This window comes from Cupressus sempervirens, chromosome 1 (genome assembly GCF_028749045.1).
Source record: "Cupressus sempervirens isolate cs-2001-9-10 chromosome 1, ASM2874904v1, whole genome shotgun sequence".
NCBI lineage: Eukaryota > Viridiplantae > Streptophyta > Pinopsida > Cupressales > Cupressaceae > Cupressus > Cupressus sempervirens.
In genome coordinates this window covers 621,836,857-621,858,409 of record NC_143118.1, presented here as the reverse complement: position 1 = coordinate 621,858,409, position 21,553 = coordinate 621,836,857, and the positions used below count along the sequence as shown (strand labels likewise).

The window sequence follows — 21,553 nt, the reverse complement described above, 5'->3', positions numbered from 1 at the left end:
TGATGACATATTTCATACTATCCTTATGTTCTTAGTAGATTGGGCATTATCTTGTGATACTTGGTGCTGGCTCCAAAGGAAAGTTAGAATGTACAATTTTTTCAATGGTGGTGCATGGCTTAAGAGGAGACTTAAAATGTACCAATCTTTTATTTGTGAGTATTACATTAATGGTTATGTAGGTATGTTCATGGTTGATCTCTATTATATATTACAGTGGCTAATTCTTCTTTGATATTAGTACCCAATTTTGTTACACTTTGACATTTTAAGTTCAATATTGGCTCTATTTTCTTCCTATTGAGGGGTATTGGTCATCATCTCACACCATATTTGTACTCGATATATTACATTAAGGGGAGATTTCTAGTCTCTCATCTCCTTCCTCATTCATTATTGAGATAATTATGTCTTTTCATCTCCATTTTGGAGGGAATTTTTCTCGTGTGGTATTTTCCCTTTCTTTGTTTGAGAGAGATTTCATTTTCAATTATACATGGGTGACTAATATGGCTTACTAACTAAGATGGTCCATGTATTGCTATCTTTTTCATATTTTCCCTAAGTTGCACTTAAGGGAGGTATTAGTATAATTAAGGTATTTAACCTTGGTCATTTTCACCTTGGAACTAATTACATTCTACTTAATATTACTTAAGGAATTATTTAGAAGTAGTTGGAAAATTTCTACTTTATGTGGACTTATCATGTTAGTATTTAATCACATACACTTAAAGTGGATGGACTTTTCCACTTTATGTGGGAGATTAACTTTTTCTAGTATTATGACTTTATCACCCTCAACATTTTGTTTCATATTTTGCATATATTTTTTTCATTTTGGAGGGTGATCCACCTCTTGTGGGCATGTGATTCCACTTTACATGGGCACGATAAGTTATCTATTGATTATCATGTAATGATACATTGACACTTGTAATTGTATCATTCACGTCTTTGCACTCACCTTAGCTATATATAATCAAATACATGTGATGATCATCAAGTAATTTAATCCATTTGTTGTATCCATTGCAGTACATTCTTCATGAGAATACAATATATTCTTATCACATTATTTCTCTATTGTTATTGTGCTTTTTATTGCCTCTAGATATTGGGGGGGCTATTAGAGTAATTATTTTTTACACTCAATAATTAGATCACTTTGATTTAATTAATTAAGTTTTCTATTACTCTAGTTTACTTAAGCTATCTCTTAAGTGCATATAACTAATATTTTATATTAATTATAATGCACAACCTAGTTTTTTTTCCTTTTTAGGGTTTCGTTCACCTTTAAGGTTGAACTCTTGTAATTATTATTTTTTACATCTTGGAATACAATTTTTCTTTCACTCCACTGAGATTTCCAAGCTTTGGTATTTTCTCTTTGGTTTCCTTTCAGCAATAGGTTATTTTGCATGCAAGTGTTCTTGGCGAACTGTGAAGTTGGTTTTCTCAACTTCTACATGATACTAGAGCTTCCCTACTACTGCCTGGTCTAGAGAACTTGAAGATGTGATTCGAAGACCAAAAAAACCAGCTTTTCATGGTTGGTTTCCTTCAATCTAGAGGAAGCACCTTCTTCTGGTGCACTTTGAACAAAAACAGATGCTGCCATTATGCTCAGAAGGTTTGGAATAGTCAAAATTCATATAAAATTTGTCATTTTTTGCCATAGTAGCCTCTGGGAAAAAAATTTCCCTCTCCTAGGCCGTACACCTAAAAAAAGAGAAAAAAATCAAATTTTTTTTAAAAATGCATTTAAAAGAATTTTTTGGGAGCATCACCACCACACCACCCTTGCACTCACCCTTGCCAACCTGCCACTACGGCCTAGCCCGTGCCCTGCCCCTGCTAGCATGCTGCCACCCCGTCGTTGCTCTGCCTGACAACTACCTCTACTGCCACCACCACCACCGTGTCTCCTGGCTACCACCTCTATTGCCTAGTCACTGCCACTATCTGTTGATGTCAACAACCCAACATTTGACATCAACAATCTAGCAGCCGTAATTGTTTTCCAATGACCTATAATTTTTTGGCAACCAAATTTTTTTCTGGTAGATAATCCCTTAACGGTCATACAACCCTCAAAATTTTCCTCGTCTCTATATTTTTCTAGAGAGCTTATTGTTTGAAGGAGTCATTAGTTTTTCAGTCGTATCTTTTGCATACGGTGTCCATTTTTGAAAACCAAAATATCATTGAAAAGATTTTTTCGAGGCAGAGGTGATGATGTTGGTTCTATTTTATGACTCGACTATTTGAGCTCCTATTTTTGGTATTAAAGTAGAGGCTTCAATTTCCTACCTCTCTGCATTTGGCATCTAGGTTTTCTTCTAATTTTTTGTGCTTTCCTTAGTTGTTTCTTTGGTCAAGGAGGGATAGATTTATACATTGTAGGGGGGTGCATCTTTCTTTTTGTAATTTAATTCAGAAAGGACCCTTCTACTTTTGTCTTTTTCTCTCAATGTCAGAACCATCTGTGGTCCAGATGACACCACACAAATACCATACTTGGAAAGCACACATGACTAGGCTTCTTATGTCACATGGCTTATGGTCATGTCTAGATGAAAATCAACCTACCCTACAGTGCCCCTTTGAGGTTCTTCAACATAGAAACAAAATGGATGAAGCCATGGGATTAATTACACTAAACATCTTCGATAGTCTCATATTTCACATGGATGGTTTGACCACTCCTCGGGCTATTTGGACCAAGTTTTCCAACGTTTTTGGTACAGTGAATGAATTTCAAGCAATACAGCTTGATGTAGAGTTGACTACTTTGACTCCTACCATCTTTCCCACCATGGAGGACTTCTTGATGAAGTTCAAATCTCTGCATTCAATTTTGTAGGGATGTAGGAAAACCAAGACAAATGATGAGGTATTTTTTTGATACTCTCAAAGTTGAGAGGATAGTGTAAGATCTTTTCTTCCACTTTCTACTCCATTATGGATGCTTTGTTCAACAAACATGTCATGCCTCTTTTGAGACATTTTGTGATCGTTTGACACAAGAACAGGTAAAGATCCAATAGATGGATGCTTTTGGCTCTTCCAGCCAAGCATTGGTTGCTCAGTCTTCACAGGGGAAACTAAAATCGAAAGCCAAACTGAAGAAAGATACATAGAAAACTGATCCCAAACCTCTAGCTAACCCTTCTGAGGGTAAATCTTCTTCAAAGTCTATTGAGTCTACCTCCAAGACTACGAAGAAATTAGTTGAGACCTGTGGTTTTTGTGGAAAGGATAGACATCTCATTTCTAGGTGTTGGAAATGTTTGGAGGCTTTAGAGGAAGCCATGTAGGAGCATCACATTTCTGCTCCTAAGTCTCCATCCCCCCTACAGGGAAAGATCATGCTCTTACTGCATGAGCAATGACTTCTGGACCCACCTAGATTCTTGATTCTGGTGCCTCTCACCATATGACTCAAACTCAATAGTTGGTCACCTCACTTGCTCCTTGTGCTACTTCACAGATTACTATTGGGAACTCATCACATCTTTTAGTCTTTGGTTCTGGTTCTATTGCATTAGCCAGGGGTTCTCTCTAGGATGTTCTTTTTGTCCCTAACATCTTGATGAACCTATTGCCTATTTATCAGATTTTCCACTCTGGCTCTAGTAAGATAGTTGAGCTCTCACCACATGATGTGATTATTTGGGACTTACATGATTTTGAGTTGATAGTGGCTACTAGGAGTGTTGACTCTACATCTCACCTATACAAATTTTATGGATTTGAGTCTTCTAATGGCACAGGTTCCTATCTTGTAGCACATGTAGATTCAATAAGCAGACTTTGGCATGAGTGTTTAGGCCATGCCAATTACAGATATCTTTAGCAGATGAGCACACAGGCACTTGTTCTTGGGCTTCCCCAGATTTCTTGCACAGATGGTGTTTGTTAGGGTTGTGCTCTTGGAAAACAACATAGGGATCCTTTTCCACATGGACGAGGTACTCATGCTTTGGCACCATTAGAGTTGATTCATAGTGACCTCATGTCATCTCCCACTCCTTTTTCTGGTGCCAGATATGTGCTTACTTTCATTGATGACTTCTCTAGCCACACATGGGTGTACTTTTTGAGGTACAAGTCCAATGTCTTTGATTCATTTTGAGTCTTCAAGACATTTATGGAGAGCAATCTAGTCTTTCCATTCAGTAGATATGCATAAGGGAGTATGTGAACCAAGATTTTAGGGATTTTTTCTCTAAATATGGTCTTCAACATTAGTCTTCGCTTCCCTACACCCCTCGACAAAATGGTGTGGCAGAGAGAAAGAATATAATAGTTTGGGAGATAGCTAATTGTATGATATAGTCCAGGTCTATGGATTCATCTTTTTGGGTAGAGGCAGTCAATTGTGCCAACTATATTTAGAATAGGATGCCTCACAATGTAGTTTGACATATGACTCCTAAGGAGGCTTGGTCTCGTGTCAAGCCTAATGTATCTTCATTCCAAGTTTTTGGTAGTGAAGCATGGTCATTTGTATTTGATGCTTAGAGGAGAGCAATGGAGCAGAAGAACCGACACCTCATTTTTGTTGGCTACTATGAGGATGTTAAGGCATATAGGTTGTTTGATCCTGATTCCAAATAGGTCCTATTTCAACAAAATGTCCAATTTGATGATTGTCTTCTTGCAGTAGATACCTTGCCTCTAGAGTCTACTTCACTTACCACTACTCCCTCATCCTTTCCAGTCTCTTTTCTAGATGATGAGGATGATGATCTTGGTGATCCCCATTTACCTCCACCACAGGATCCTCCATAGATGCCTAAATGAGCTCGTGTTATAGTTGAGGCTGTCGAATCTCTAGCTAGTGACCCTTCCACTTCCCGTCGCACCCCTTCTCATATTGCAAGTTCTAGTCTTCTAAGTCATGCTATTTGTGGTGATCCTTAGACATTTGCAGTAGTGACATGACATACTGAGTGGGACAATGCCATAGAGGAAGAGTATTCTTCTTTGATGAAGAACCATACTTGGGATCTTTGTTCTCTTCCTAAGGGAAGAAAGTTAGTGTGATGCAAATGGTTATATCATACTAAGTTTTCTATTGATGGTTCTATTGATAAGTACAAGGCATGTCTTGTTACAAAGGGTTTTTCACATGTTGAGGGTATTGATTACACTGAGACATTTGCCCCTGTTGCCAAGATGAACTCTATTCACCTTATCTTATCCCTCACAGCTTCTTAGGGATAGCCCATTTTTCAGATGGATGTGAAGAGTGCATTCTTGCATGGTGATCTTATTGAGGAAATTTACATGGAGTAGCCTCATGAATTTGTGTAGGATTCCTCCTTGGTTTGTAGACTTCAACACTCATTATATGGTCTCAATAGGCCCCTCGGGCTTGGTATGAGAAGATGGACTCCTTTCTGCTTTCTACAAGCTTCACACACTGCCATTCCAATCCTACAGTTTACATTCAGTGTCTTTAGGATGAGGTTTTGATCCTTGTTCTATATGTTGATGATCTTCTCCTCATAGGTAGCTAATCCTCTCTGATTCAGGATGTTTAGCGCACATTGATGGAACAGTTTGAGATGATTGATCTTGGCCTATTACACTATTTGCTTGGTCTATAGATTGTTCAATCCTTTGCTGGGATCTTTGTTTACCAAAAAAAGTATGCTCTTGACATGCTTCGACGCTTTGACATGCTTGATTGCAAGGTTGCTCCCACACCTTTTCAGTCAAGTGTTACCTTGTCTACCTCTTGCACTTTGCCTTCAATGGATCCTCCATTGTATCGGTATTTGGTTGGCAACTTGTTGTACCTAACACATGCTCATCCTGATCTCTCCTTTATAGTTGGTCTTCTCTCTTAGTTTTCACATGAGCCTCATGAGAGTCACTGGTACACTACCAAGTGTATTTTGAGATACATTCAGGGCACACTTATGTATGGCATTCATTACACATTAGGGACTCCTCACATTGTTGGCTTCACTGACTCAGATTAGGCTAGTGATGTTGATGATTCGAAGTCTACTTCTAGCTTTGTCTTTTGTCTTGGCTCTGGTCCTATCACCTGGTTGTGCAAGAAGCAGAATGCTCATGCACTTTCATCTATAGAGGCTGAGTATAGAGCAATAGTTCATGCTAGTTAGGAGATTCTATGGCTTTGGCAATTGATGAATAAGTTTGGTTTTCCTCCTAATCATCCCGTTGTACTATGGTGTGATAATTAGAGTGTTATTCATATTTCCTGCAACCCAATGGAGCATCAACGCACTAAACACATTGAGCTTCATATGCATTTCATCTATCAGCAGATTTAGGATGGTGTTCTCTCTTTGGAGTATATTCCCACTAATGTGTAGGTTGCTGAAATCTTCACCAAACCTTTTGCATTGCCACACTATCTTTAGTTGCATTCTATGCTTGGGGTTATGAAAGTTGTCCTTGGGGGGTCTTGTTGAGGCCTTCCTTCGTTCATGTTTTTTCTGCATGTTTCTCCTATTTCTTTTTGGAGTGGATTTTTTCCCACTGGATTTTCTCTTGTCTCCAGTTTATAGAGATTTCCTTGTTTTGGGTACCTGATTAGGCTTTGTTGCCAAGACCCATTTCTTGCTTTCATAGCTGAGCTAGGTTAGCTTACCTCCTGAGCTTCACTTAAGGGGGGTGTTAGAGTAATTATTTGTTTATACTTAATTAATTAGATCGCTTTGATTTAATTAATTAAGTTGTCTATTACTCTAGTTTATTTAAGCTATCTCTTAGGTGCATATAATTAATATTTTATATTAATTATAATCCACAACCTAGATTTTTTTTTTCCTTTTTAGGGTTTTGTTCACCTTTAAGGTTGAACTCTAGTAATTATTGTTTTTTACATCTTGGAATACAATTTTGCTCTCATTCCACTAAGATTTCCAAGCTTCAATTTTTCCTCTTTGGTTTCCTTTCAGCAATAGGTTATTTTGTATGTAGGTGTTCTTGGCAAACTATGAAGTTGGTTTTCTCAACTTCTACAGGGGCTACCTTCATAGCAAAATCTTACTTTACTTTAAACATATATATAATTTACTTCATTCTAGCCTAAGTTTCTACACCACATAAATAATGATTTTATTTATTTCATTATCTAATTTCCCACTTTCCATTTTCTACTGTTAATTAAATAAACATTTTAGTTTTTTAATTATTTCATTATCCTTTTCTTTCTAATATCACCCAATAATTTTTACTCATATGGATTAACTCTAAATTTAAATACACATGTGAAAAATGTTACTTGTCTCTTCATTTGACTTCTTCATCTTTATATTTCATGATGTATTACCAAAACTTAATATTTTTACCTACTACTTAATCTCATCCCTCTATTTTAAATTAACCTCTTAATATGTTTTGTTTGAGGATTGTTATTTCTTACTTACCCTATAATCTTAGTCATCCATTCTCCCACCTTTTAATCTCTACTCTTGATTTTCATAAGGACTTTGATAAAACACCATTTTCTTAAAATTTGAATCTTGATGCTAATAACGAATTAAATTTTTCATACTTGCTTATTTGTATCCTTAGATATCCTTTCTTATCATAATCATCATCATGTTATCACCATTATCTTCATACTATCATCCTATATTAATCAACCATACTAGATTCTTTTAATACCTTTTTGTGCACGTGCTTAAGAATATGAGAGCAACTATCCTTCCATACAATATCTTGATATGTAATTATAATAAAGCATTTTTTAAACCAATGTAAAACTTCATGGAATATATATATATATATATAGTGAGGATAAAAATATTTAATAATATTTTTAAAATGATTGAAGGGTAGGATCATACTTTATCCATGTTCAAACAACCATTCATTTGGACATGCTAATTTGAAACCCGCTTTAAGCCACATAGCCTCCCACTTGTATAAGGAATGATTGCAAATGATAGTAATTAGAGAGGTTGTTCAAGTTTACTGATACCCATAGCACATGACTACCACACACTATGTGCATAAGTATTTGATTACTTGTATAAATTTTGTTTGGGGGCACATGGAACCTTGTCAAATTTGTTGCAAAGTACCTAAAGGCTAAAACAAGAATTATAAGTATTTAAGTTGTATACATAAGAATAAAAAACTAATGTAATATTTAAGAAGGGTTTCGACTGAAGAAGGAAACAACGTAAAAAAAACTCGTACTATTGTTGGAGATCAACTACCAAATCTGTTTAGTAGACATCCTCTGCTTCTTTTTGAACAATGCAACTCAAGGATGCAGCTAGAGTGGCGGGTGTTGTGGGTTATGAAACTGGAGGGAAAGTGGAAGATATTCTGATAGAGCTGGGAGGAAAAATGGTGGAAAATATAGTAGGAAGCATGGAGGAAAACATGGCTGAAGGGACACAAGCCAATGAACAGGATGTTGATGCTAGTATGGGAAAAGAGCCGACCCTAAGTGCTGGTCAAGATGAATCAATGTTTGAAGAATTGGGTAAAACACTAGAAATTCAACTTCCAAATGATGTTGCTGATGTTATTACAGAGTGTCAAACTAGAACTGTCATTTTATTTTTTCTGAGAGGTGTTCTCCCATTTAAATTAGGAGAGCCATGGATGGGAAATCGAGGCTATTAGAGGACTCGGGAAGGGATATGTGTCTTGTATGTTTAAATCTGTCGATCACGCTCAATCTGTGTTGCAATTTGGGACATGGGTGATTTGTGGGAAAATCTATTATTTACAAGCTTGGATTTTTAATTTTCATCCCAAAGGGCCATCTCGCTCACATTATCCCATGTGGGTTGAATTACCCTTCCTCAATTTAGCTTTTAGACCATTTTTAAAGGATATTGTGGCTCGGTTGGGTAGAGTGATTTGGTGCAAACATAGCTCTGACAAATTTTCTAGTTTGAGGGTTCATCCAAGGGTATGCATGGAAGTAGATCTTAACAAGCCTCTATCTGAGAACATTAGACTCATTGGCCGAGGATTTGAGTTAGATCAACCACTCGTTTACTTGAACAAACCAAATGCGTATTTTTATTATCAAAAAGAGGGCCATTTGATTCGTGAATGCCCCATTAGGAAAAGTAAACAAATTCAGCCACCACATAATTCTATTCTATCTAATGGCCATAATTTAATGCCCTCCCCTACTATGGGTCATCTATCTCCTTCTATTACTAAGGTTACAGACCTTCCATTAGCGACTTCTAATGGTTTGACTACTAACCCAGGTGCCACCAGTCATTTAGGTGAAGATGTCTTGATGTCAGATGGATGGAGAATGGTTAGGAAGAGGAAAGATGCTCCTGTTTCTTCATCTCATTCCTTGATTCTGTCCCAGTCTAAGGCTTTCTCCCTTGTTTCATCCTCTAAAACTAGTGATACTTCTCTTTCCTCTCGTCCTTCTTCCCCTTCCCCCAATACTTCTTCCCCTAAAGCATGTGGTGTTTCTCCTTCCTCTCATATTCATCTCCTAAACCACACATTACTCATTCCATCTCCGCTTGCTCTCATCAACGCTCTAGATCTCCAACTTCTTTGAAAGAATGTCAGGCCAAAGATTATGTGCTCAATTTAGATAGTAGCTTTAGTGTGTTGGATCAGGATAAATCATCCTCTCTTGATAATCATGACTTATAAAATCTTGTCTTGGACTGTTCAATGGATTTTTCTCCCTCCTCGCAAGTATAAGGTGAAAGAAATGGTCTCAAAATGGAAGCATGATGTCCTTTTCCTCCAAGAAATAAAACTCAATAGCACTAAGTTAGACCTCGCTTTATGTATGTTTGGAAAGATGCTACCTATTGGTATATAAAAAATCATGACAAATGAGGTGGGGCTATTATTGGGCTAGCCCCTTAGGTTTCCAAATGCATTGTTGATAAAGAAGAGGATCCATCTCATAGCTGTGTTTGGGTTCTCACCTTTATCAATAACCAACTCATCAGTTTTTGCTCCATTTATGCCCCTAATTTTGCGAAGGAGCGTATTGAGTTATGGCACTAATACATTTGGCATCGATTTGTGATGGCTATGTGTCACAATTATGACAGAAATGTGTCGCCACTGCGATAGTAATAGACGTTGCTATTTTTTAGTCGCAAATTATGACGTTTATCCTCTGCCGTCACAATTATGACGCATATCTATCACAATTCTTGGGGTTGACATCGCAATAGTGATGGACATCCAAGTACTTGCAATAGCAGTTGGGGCGTCGCTACTACGACAACCCCGTCATAATTCTTGTGGGTGACATCACAATTACTACGGTAGTTGGACGTCGCCGCTATAGCAACCTTGTCGCATTTCTTGTGGTTGACATTGCAATAGCGATGGATACAAAGTAAAACTAAAAAAACAAATTTGCTGGCTTCTAGCTACGTCAAACCAAATCAAACCTCCTAAACCCTACGTAACTTCATTTGATCACATCTTATATTTGAGCAGGATGGTGTCTTATTGGTGCTCCTTCCATTATTTCATGATGTATTATTATCAGGCCATCCAATCGGCTATAGGACAAAGATGATTCCTAAACAATCGAATTAGCAATATGGTCGATCTGCATTATATTTGGACACTTGGTTTGAGGTTCATCTCATCGATTCCTATTCATCACAAGATCTTTATTTGATTAGACATTGATAGAAAACATTAAGATTTCTTGAGCCCCAAGCCCAAATCATGTAGGCTTCAATTCATTCAAATAATGTCATCTCGACTTCTATTGCATGCATGATAATCCATAAATTGAGCCAAGCTACTACACCTAAATAATTGTCGCATCCGTGGAATAATGAGGATGTAATGAAGAACCTTTTGAGGCACCTTTTTTGTTAGTTGATCTGTTCGATATCTACTCGTATGACATACAGGGCATTGTGTTGTAAATTCATGTTCTTTATAATATACAATATGATCATTGGGACAAGCATGTATTGCTTCATACTCCATTCCAATATCTTTCATAACAGTAGATAATTCTCAATATGAGTGAGGTAGAATATTTGGTGGTGGTAACAAAAACTCGCCTATCAAACTACAGCAAAAAATATAAGTTGTTAATATCAACAATATTAGTGGTACATTATTCATTGTTAACTATAAAGACATATATGACATAACTTAACATACGTGACATTGCTATGTTGGATAAACCATTCATAACCTTCAAGTTCAACAACAACAATACAGTAGAGAGAAGAGTTGTTTGGGAGTCTTTGTATAGGGGCTCGTATGCCTTCTTAGGTAGAGGTACATCGAGGCTATCATCATCATCATCATGATCAGATATGCTCGGACTAAATGTGTCATGGATCAATGTATTTATACCATCATCTTCAATTGTGTTTTCTAGCACATGATAGTCATCTTCCATGGGATCATTATATTCACCTTGGATATTTGCACCTCCATGTTCCTCCACTTCGAAAACCATATTCTTCGAATTGTTGTGGTTCATATCATGTACTTCCCTGGGGAGATCAACCTATATAAAATTGATTAACATAAATAAACCATGATCATCAACTCATCATCAAGTGATTTCATATGTATATAAATTGTTAAAATGATATAATGAACAACTTACTAGTGGATGATAGTCATGCCCCCCTTCAATGTGACCATTCTCCCTACAATGTCTCTTAATTGTTTTCATTAGCAATCTTCTATGGTTTAAACCCTTACAAATTTTGCAAGGACAATAACATTTTCCATCACCTTTTCTTTTCAAGTTAGACCACAATCTAGTGATTGTCTCCCTATTTTTTTCTTCACTTATATTATCTAACATGATCGTTCTTTGCAGGAAGCAAAAATTGGGGTATGAAAACTTTGGTCTACAACTTTCACAAACTAAGCAAAACTGTTGAAAGTACACAAATCATCTTAGACCTAGTTAAATACTTTAATATTTTAAAAATAATTTCTTTGACTTTATTCCTAAGACATTTAACCCAATCACCTTTTATAACATTCAGTCAATTGCTCTAGGCAAATTTGTGGATAATATTATTTGTAAAACTTTGACCAACCGCTTGAAGGTCTTATTTCAAGAGACCTTACAATATTCAGCCACTAAAAGCAATTTCAAAACATATAAGCTAAAAGTCTAGTTAAAATATACATTAGATTAAAAAATATACAATTTTCATACCCAAGCACGCAGCTAAAACTCGTGCAATGGTCTTCTTCCTTAGCTCTAGAAGCTCTCCAGCAATCAAATTATATAAGCTACAAGGCCTAACAGAAATTTCAAAATATATAAGCTACAAGGCAAGACATATTACATGACATGAAAAAAGGAACAAAATTTACAAGCTTTAGCAAGACATATTAAACGACATCATAGTGCTAGAGAGATCACAATTATATGAGTCAAACATAGTCATGAAAAAGCACATAAATTAGTTATTATATGTAATTAAAAGATATATAGTTAGATAGGGACATCCATAGGGCATATTGAAGAAATGAAATGGTCATATAGATTTCATATAAGATTTTGAAGATGATAGTGTTCTAAGGCAAATAATCCATTCATATGACCATAATGACATTAAATGTTTAAGCATGGACAATCTTCAAATACCAAAATAGAGCAGCAATAAATCATTAGCAATAGTATTTGCTTGAAAGTTTCTAAAGCCTTTTCAAAAAATCCATTTTGTTCTTTTAACTCTTAAATCATTTGCTTTCGTTTCTGTCATGATACAATCTAGCAAGCAATGTTATTCAAAATTATATTCAACAAACCTTCACAGTGTAAATAGCCATCTCCTTTAAACTGGACTCCAGACACGAGGGGGCATTCACATACTCTTCCCCTAAAGGTATTTGAAGAACAAAAGCCACTATTCTTGAGTTTGTGAATTGCACCTCGAGATGAATGAAGCTTAAAAGGAATGAAAATTGTTTTCATACATTTAAATCAGGGTGTAATATTTATTTATAAGTATATACCTTGCAAGCACTCATACTAGCATTTGTGTGTTGCCAACAACCACCATTATTTGTCAAGCATTCATTTGTCTCTATATCTGTATTTATAAATGGAAAAAATGGATTACATCAGCTGAGAGTTTGTAAAAATATGGCATTCCAGATAAATGTGTAAAATAAATTGAGTCAAAAAAAGGAATAAAACAATATACTATATTCTTTTTACGAAAATCAGTAGTTTTTAAGAAATCAATTTGGAGGTTTTCAATTACCATGAATTGGATTAAGAAAGCCTAAACACCTATATCCTAAACACCTATATCTTATGAGACTACATATAAAAGGTGCCAGGAATCTACCTCCAGTCAAACAAATTAGAGGTTCAATAGTTTCTTTAAATCCTGCACATATGGCCTTCAATATATCACTTCTCTCCAGCTTGCCTCTCAAAATAGAAGAAAAGATGAAATTAAAATGAAAGCCAAAAATGTTACAAAGAGAATGAGCTTTTTTATATTGATTGATTTTCATGATATTATAGAACTTCGTATCTATAAATGCTAGCAGGGCATTGAAGTGGGTGACCTTCAAACCAGCCTTGGCCAACACATGAAACACCATTTCATAACAATATTTTTATGCCTACCCTCCCTTAAGCCACATTGCACCCATATTGTAAGGAGTAATACACACCCAGGTCATATCACAAGTAGCGCAAAGAACATTCAGATGTTTTCGTAGATAACACAGCATGAAATAAAATGAGTATAAGTTATTATGTCATTCAGATTGTATTTGTTTGCGTTTGGCATATAGACAACATTTTAGGTCTTTGTTACTCTAAGTCTTGCCAGGCATTTTCGGTCAATTGACAGACTAATTTGTAACGTTTGTAATGCTTGTCTAGTTCTAGTTGGGTCTTATGTGTAATCTATGTTGCTAGTAAATCTTAGCATGCTTTCTTGAGTTTAATGTTAACTAATGAGATACAGATTTGATTGTGATAACACTAGAACTTACAACATAGGTAAGAGTAAGTCAGCAGCACAAGGAACCAAAAACGAAAAGAAATACTTCATAGTTTCATACCAACAACATGGAGTAAATGTAGAAAGACATATAATTAAGCATCATACATAAGTATAGCAGTACAAACATAGTAGAGAAAAGATTTGCAGTACATGGTACAACTCATTATCATTTGTATAAATCTCAATATTGAGCATCCTACAGCCAACACGTAAAATCCTTAACATTTGTGTAATTTTCACTAATTCTCCTTGCTGTTCAAGTTTGATGATATTTTGCCTGATTCCAACTTAAAAACACAGTGAACTATAACAACAGAACCCATCAAGTTTTCACAGAAATTTATTTCATCACAATCCCAGTTCATCATGCATGGTTTATATATAGCTAGTAGTCTCTTTTGAACAGACCTTAACACAACACAAAAATATATATAGTCACTCTACACGCAACTGCAATCTAGGTGTATACAACAGGTGCCATCTTCCCAAACCACAGTTAATAGCTATGCAAGATTTAGCTTCTATAAAGTCAGGCTCAGCTCTTGGGGTTTCGTTATACACAGACCCTATCTCCTACTCTACGAAATTTAGACAACAGTATATAATATATTTATACCCAACAAGAGTACAGGCTATCACTGACATAGGTGCCATAACAATACATCCATAACTTCATTACCAGCAAGCATTCGGTTTAGTTTTAGGGTGAATATGCTTCAAGAGTTCAATGTCTGTCAGTTTGGGTCTATTTTCATTCATAAACACAGCATTTTGGCATACAAACTACAACGTACTTAGTAAGAATTAAGAACAATGCATAACGGGAGGAAATTCGAGAATTGTTAGTATGTTGCATTGCTATGGACGGAGAGGATAATAGGTGATATTCTCTATCAATTTAACCCTAAACTGGTCTCTAAGGTGGAGTTATTTAGAACCTATGGGTGTTTCTCTATGGTTTCCCTCACATAAAATGAAAACCCTGATACCCTAAGATACACATTACCTACGGTTTAGTTTTAGGGTGAATATGCTTCAAGAGTTCAATGTCTGTCAGTTTGGGTCTGTTTTCATTCATAAAAATAACATTTTGGCATACAAACTACATCATACTTAGTAAGAATTAAGAACAATGCATAACAGGAGGAAATTCGAGAATTGATAGTATGCTGCACTGCTATGGACGGAGAGGATAATAGGTGATATTCTCTACCAATTTAACCCTAAACTAGTCTCCAAGGTGGAGTTAATTAGAAACTATGGGTGTTTCTCTATGGTTTCCCTCACATAAAATGAGAACCCTGATACCCTAAGATACACATTACCTATAGGTACATTCCACAAAACGAAACAAGGAGAGAGAGAGCATGGAAAAAAAGAAAATTTTCATTTTTACTACTATCTATTGTTTTCTTTCTGCAAGAAAAGGGGGAGGATTTAAGGAAACCTATGATTAGCAGCCTCCACTCTAAGGAATTCCTCCCTTGCCGCTACAAATGAAGATCCCCCGCCCTCTATCTCAATGTGTAATACAATTATAGATGCTTGTGCTTTGTCTATCTGTGCCTCCTCTTGAACAACAAAACAAAAATAAAAACTACAATGGCAATATTATGAGCAAGGTTTTTTTGGTTTTCTTTCTCCTGCCTTGAACTTGTGAGTTTCTACCGAATGTTACCTTGGCCCTTTCGTCGCAAAGATGCTTGTGGATTCTGAACATACAAATTACCCAAATGAGCAACGTTTTCTTTTTCTTTTTTTCTTATATCCTATTAGCATCGCAATTGCGAAATTGTCGGGTTATAATTGAAAAAAAAAGCCAAAAACACATAACATTTTTCCGTTGTCACGAATTGCCGTCGCAATTTCACCCCAAATGTATTAGTGTGGAATTGGATGGTTGAAAATCTTCCTTCTGCAGATTGGGTGTTGGGGGGAGATTTTAATATGGTTGAACATGATTCTAATCGTAGTTGGTTTAAACAATCAAATCTTAGTTGTGAAGAATTTAACAGTTGGCTATTCTGTCAAAATTCTTTGGGAGTGGTTGATCCTATTCCTAATAAATTCTCAAGTCAATCTAATAATTGGTTCACTTGGTCAAATTGTAGAAGGGGTGATGATAGGAAATTGAGCAGACTAGATAGATTTTATATATCTCCAATATTGCCTTTGGTTTCTGATTTAGTGGGAATGACTATACAAGTGGATTCATCATCCACCCTTTCTGACCATTATCCTATTCTTTGTCATATCAATCCATCCCAAACCCCAAATATCAATAATGTTCAACCCTTCAAGCTTAATGTTTCACATTTAAAGAATCCTATTTGTATAGCAACCCTTTCAAATATGTGGGACTCCTTTCCTAAACCTATGGGTGAAGAATCTTGGGTTGATTGGTGGTGTACTGCTAGTTTGCATTGCACCAGTTTCTTATGCTCCTTTGGCAAGAAAATGGCATGGTAACGTAAGTGCAAGGAATGATCACTTCAAGGTAAAATTGTCAACGCTAGGAAGCTCCTAAATGATGATCCTAGTAACATCCACATTCAATCTTCTATTGCTGCTGTAGAAGCCAAATTATGCCAAATAGACACTTACAAAGGCCAGAGGGTTAGAATCAAATCAAGACTTCATTGGATTAAAGAAGGTAATAATGGCAGCAAATATTTCTTCAATTACCTTAACTATAAACATAGAAAAGAAAGAATTAATATGATTCGAGATGAATTTGATATCCCATAGTCCAATCCCTTTGAGATTTGTAATGTTTTAAAGTGTTTCTATGATAATCTTTTCCAATATGACTATTGGCAAGATATTCAAGAGAGTCTTGAACATTCAATCCATGATTTTATTCCTACTTGAACATTCAATCGATGATTTTATTCCTAATGAACAATCAAGGCCTCTTTTCCTTTTCAGTCTATATGGAGGTCTTGGCAGCAGGTTTGCCATATTATAAGCTGGAAGGGAAACTCTCTTCAGCATAGATTTAGTTTTTCCACTTTCTCTATATGGTGGAACAAGCACATCTGATACAAAAATCAGCCTCTTTCCTTAATGTTTCCAAAGCATTCTTACTATCTATTTAAAAAAGGCATTTGTTCAATGGGAGACCTTTGGGATTTCTAGACTATGGATTGGTTATCATGGCATACTGTCAAAGCTAAATTCAGCTTGAATAACCATTATAAAGTGTTTCTTATTTTTGTTCGATCTCTACTTCTTTTGGAATTGTCTATAAAAATATGCACTCCAATTCAATGTAACTTTTTCAAGGATTGGTGATGGATGTCTGAATATCCATTTTTTTGGTTTCCTTTGAAGAAGGTTTACTTACATTTTCTCCCGCAGTTGCATGTGAAACAAAAATTGAATTCTAAATGGAAATGTAGATTCAATGAAGTTTTTTGGCTAAAACTATCAGCTCAAATTTGGAAATCCAAAATTGATGCAGCTACCCAAATGCTTGCTTGGAAGATTTTACATTACAAGCTGCCCATTGGGGACAGATTGAAATGTATGATGGTCTAGCCAATCAATTGTCCATTTTGTTGTAAACTAGAAAGTGTGAGGCACATTTTTTGGGGATGTCAGTTTGCTAGAAGACAATGGAATTCTGTTTTTAATGATTTGCTTGCTATTTTTTATCATAAATTAAGCTGGAAAGGGCTCTTCTTGGGGTTGGTTTGCATACAAATATTATTGGTAATGGGGTGAGACAGGTTATATTACGACATATATGGAGGACAAGATGTTTGGCTGTTTTTGATAATCACAATGATCTTCATCAAGAATTTGTAATTCTAAGGCTTTACTCAGACATTTTTTATTGTCTGACATCTCTTTTTTCTCAACTACAGGCTAATGCTGAAAAGGACTTACAGTTGGATTTCCAAATTCAACGAATTAAAGCTCAAATTACTTAACTATTCAGCAGAAAGAAGGTCAACATTGGACATCGCTTGAGAGTTCTTTTAAAGAATTGATCTTGCTTTTGCTCATGTTGGTGCTCTTTTTTATAGCCTCTTGTATGTATTGTTGTAGCTAGTTGTCTTTCTTGCTTCTAGCTAATTCTTTTTGCAGTATTTTGCTGCAACTCTTTGTAACTTGCATTTTATCAATTTAAAAAAAAACTAATGTAATATTTAAGAGCATCACTTACCACCCATATTCTAATTACCATCCACTTGGTACCTTCAGCACATGAATAGGGACTGAGATAATTGTGTATAGGTATATAACATTTTTGAGGTGGTTGTAGTGCACAACTATTAGAACATTTAGATATTAAATGACACTTTGAAATGATAATTGCCACCCTTTGACACATTTCACTACATAGAAACATATCACAACACTTGTAAATAATTAAATTACATATTGAAAAAAGAAAAAAAATCTCATATAATATGATTTACAACCTAATATTATAGACTTACAAGTTAAGATTACATGAAATTACTATGAATATTTATAAAATTATTATAATTACTAATTAAATGAAATAATCTAAACTATAGCTGACAAAATACACCAAAGATATTAAAAAAAGAGTCAAACTTTTTCTAATAGAAAAATTCAGATAAATTTGTTGTATTTCCCTTCTTCTTTTTCGATGGACCGTACATTTTGTCTGTTCCTTCTATAATGTAAATAACCCTTGGGATCCTATTCCAATGCTGCAATATATTCCATGGAACAGCCATGCCATGACTACAACGACAGGCGAGGCCCCACTGGCCGGTGCAAGCTGAGCCATGCAATTCCTTGCCGCGCCTGCCTCATCAAGAACATGAATGGTAATTCGCATTTTTATCTTTCACTGTAAAGATGAGGCTCTGGCCCATATATTTAGAAGATCCTATAAAGGAACTGTACAATATCAATTTAAATCCATCCTGATTTAATGTACTGGCAGGAGTAACTAGGCCGTAGTACTGATACTGACGCAAAATTGAATTGTTAATAATTCCTTGGTCCGAAAAAATTGTCATAGAGCTCGAAAACTTATTTGTCATGGAGCCGCTGGGCTCTGTAGATCCGTAATAGCAGTTTTATTTCCAGTGAGGGACGATTTGAGAGTCGAAATCGAGAAAAGATCTGATTTTGCCTGTTGAATTCAAAACAAAATCGGATCTTTTTGATGGATGAGCCGCAGCAGTGGAGGGGAAGAATGGCAGACGCCTCGGGTCGACACGAAGACGGCACAAGGGGAAAGCCTCCCTTGGGTTTTCCTTCCGGCACGGCCGTCATTTTGTTCTTAGTCTTGGGCGTCAGCGCTCTCTTTTCCTGCTGTTATCACTGGGAAAAAATCAGAAATATGGTCCTCCGCCGCCATTATCGAAGCAGCGGCGATGGCCGCGGAGGAAATTCATCATCGCGGCCAACCAGTCGTTCAAGTTTGACGGCTACTGCGATTGCTCAACCGAATTGGAACAGCCCTTGCAAAAACGCTCCTGTTCAGCAGGTGATTTTTCAACCTTCTTGACGTCTTGCTCAATTAAATTTAAAGAATCAGATCTTCATTTAAATTACTAGCATGAGATCTTCAATTGAATTATAAGCATCTTTAGTTTTTCCGGAATCTTAATGTTAAGAATTCGCACAATATTCAATCCGAAAGCCTGATCTTCTGAAAATACAAACTTAAGAAATCACAGTGATATTTCGTTAAATTCGCACTAAATATTAGAAATCACGGTGATATTTCATTAAATTTGCGCTAAATATGCAAAATTGAATTTACAAATAAGCACGATTTTTTTCAATCTTCTTAAAACCTAAGCTAATGCCGTCAGATGTTCAAATAAGTTTAAAGCATCAAATCTTCTTCATTTTTTTTTTCATCTCCTTGATTTTAGTTAAAGATTGATTACAAATTTTATCTGAAATTCAAATAATCAAATTTAGAAATCACAATAAATAAAATAGTTCTGAAATTCACACTTTCAAATTTAGAAATCACGACGATGTCTTCAATAAGTTCAATCTTCTTAAAATCACAACGAAATTTAGAAATCGCAACGACATTTTTGAATCTTCTTAAAATCTAAGTTAGTGCCGTCAGATGTTCAATTAAATTAAAAACATTAGATCTTCATTTTTTTCATTTTTTCCATCTGTTAAATTTTTTACGACGGATCTATTACAAGTTCGATCTGAAATATTGATAAAATAAGTCAGTCAGAAATTCAGACCACCAGATTTAGAAATCACAACAATATTTTCAGTAAATTCAAATACAAATCGAATTTAAAAATCACATCGATATTTTCATTAGATTTGCACAACTGAATCTAGAAATAACAACAATATGTTCGTTTGATTTTTGTTCATTTGTTAAAAAGTTTGATTATGCTCATGAACATCTCAGGGACCTGAAATTTAATGTAAAGAATTCTAATTGCTCCAAAAAAAATCTGTTTTTAAACGGGTGAATGTGACAGAGCCGCAGAACTTTGCCGGTAATGATGCCCGGAGACGACGTTCCGAAGTTCTTGGCAATGCCGTCTCCTCACGGATTTGTGCCGGTAAATGTTGGAGACAACGCCGTGGCGTCCTCTCATATGAATCAATCCAAACGGAATCCTCAGTCGCCATTGATTTAAAGTTTTGCGGAAGTTTCCATGATTTAATGTCAGAAATATACAGCTATGGACAAGCTGTATATAATCAAAGTGGGGGGTTTGTCGAAGGCGTATCAGATTCATTGGATGCTCTAAATATTTTTTGTGGAGCATGGAGAGCCACATAAGTTTATTCCTGGTCAAGTTCAGACTTTTCTTTGAACGGCTTATCTGAAATACGAGTGTTGGGAGTGAGTTTGAGTACTGTACAATGAAATGGATGGGACGAAATAATGAAATTTGCCCCCTCACTTCACCTCCTCCACTATTTCCGTAAGACTTCGCTTATATCAACTTTCTTGTGTATTTGACGTCATAACTAACTAGTTTTTTTTTCGGTTCGAATTTGATTGTATATGTACATGAGGGAATAAAATATATTTTACATGAATTAGGGTTAATCGAATCAAAGCAATGAGGGAAGTCGTTCACGCATGATAACCATGAAATAATGATGAAACTTGTCATTATCTGATTCACTTATTTGTACGTGCATTCGCTATATAATCAAGGGGTTTCCTATGTAATATTCGTTTTAGTTGAGCCAATCCAATAATCTACATCCATTGCATTGTATTTTTACCATATATTCTCCCTTGTTATTGTGATTTCTATTGAATTTATATCTTGGTTGGCTACCTTTAGAGCCATACCTTACATGACATCAAAGCTTTTAGAGTGTCATTAGTTTGAAATTTAATAATATCTTTGCATGTTTCAGTGGATTTTGGCGGGGTCCTCTTTGTGGAATTTAATTGCATGACAAAAGTGGATCTTAATAATGTAAATTAAAGGTTGACATCACATTAAGGAGCTCCAAAAACCTCAAGATTGACTTTTGTTTTATCTAAATCAAACATCTGAGGCCAAATTTATAGGCATTTGAAGTTTGGAGGTGTTGTGGTGATTTGGGCATCATGATTGTCTAGATTTTCAAAG

At 35.7% G+C, this 21,553-nt stretch overlaps 1 protein-coding gene across 2 annotated transcripts; it reads left to right on the top strand.

The window, feature by feature from the left end:
• The first annotated feature begins 18,807 nt into the window (after positions 1-18,807).
• LOC149579458 (uncharacterized protein At5g65660-like) lies at positions 18,808-21,015 on the top strand. Of its 2 annotated transcripts, none has more exons than XM_089832924.1 (2): positions 18,808-19,455; positions 20,435-21,015. In XM_089832924.1, exons 1-2 carry the CDS (start codon positions 19,132-19,134, stop codon positions 20,594-20,596), a joined length of 486 nt encoding a protein of 161 aa, XP_089689050.1. In that variant the 5' UTR covers positions 18,808-19,131; the 3' UTR covers positions 20,597-21,015. The 2 variants fall into 2 exon arrangements, with proteins under 2 accessions (XP_089689050.1, XP_089689046.1); XM_089832920.1 differs by having other exon boundaries at positions 18,877-19,455; positions 20,443-21,015.
• The last annotated feature ends 538 nt before the right edge of the window (positions 21,016-21,553 follow it).

Excerpts from the sequence above, each read along its gene's own strand:
- LOC149579458 (XM_089832920.1), top strand. The coding sequence starts at position 19,132 with ATGGATGAGCCGCAGCAGTGGAGGGGAAGAATGGCAGACGCCTCGGGT. Across the intron at positions 19,456-20,442 it reads AAAACGCTCCTGTTCAGCAG|AACTTTGCCGGTAATGATGC; the intron begins GTGATTTTTCAA and ends ACAGAGCCGCAG.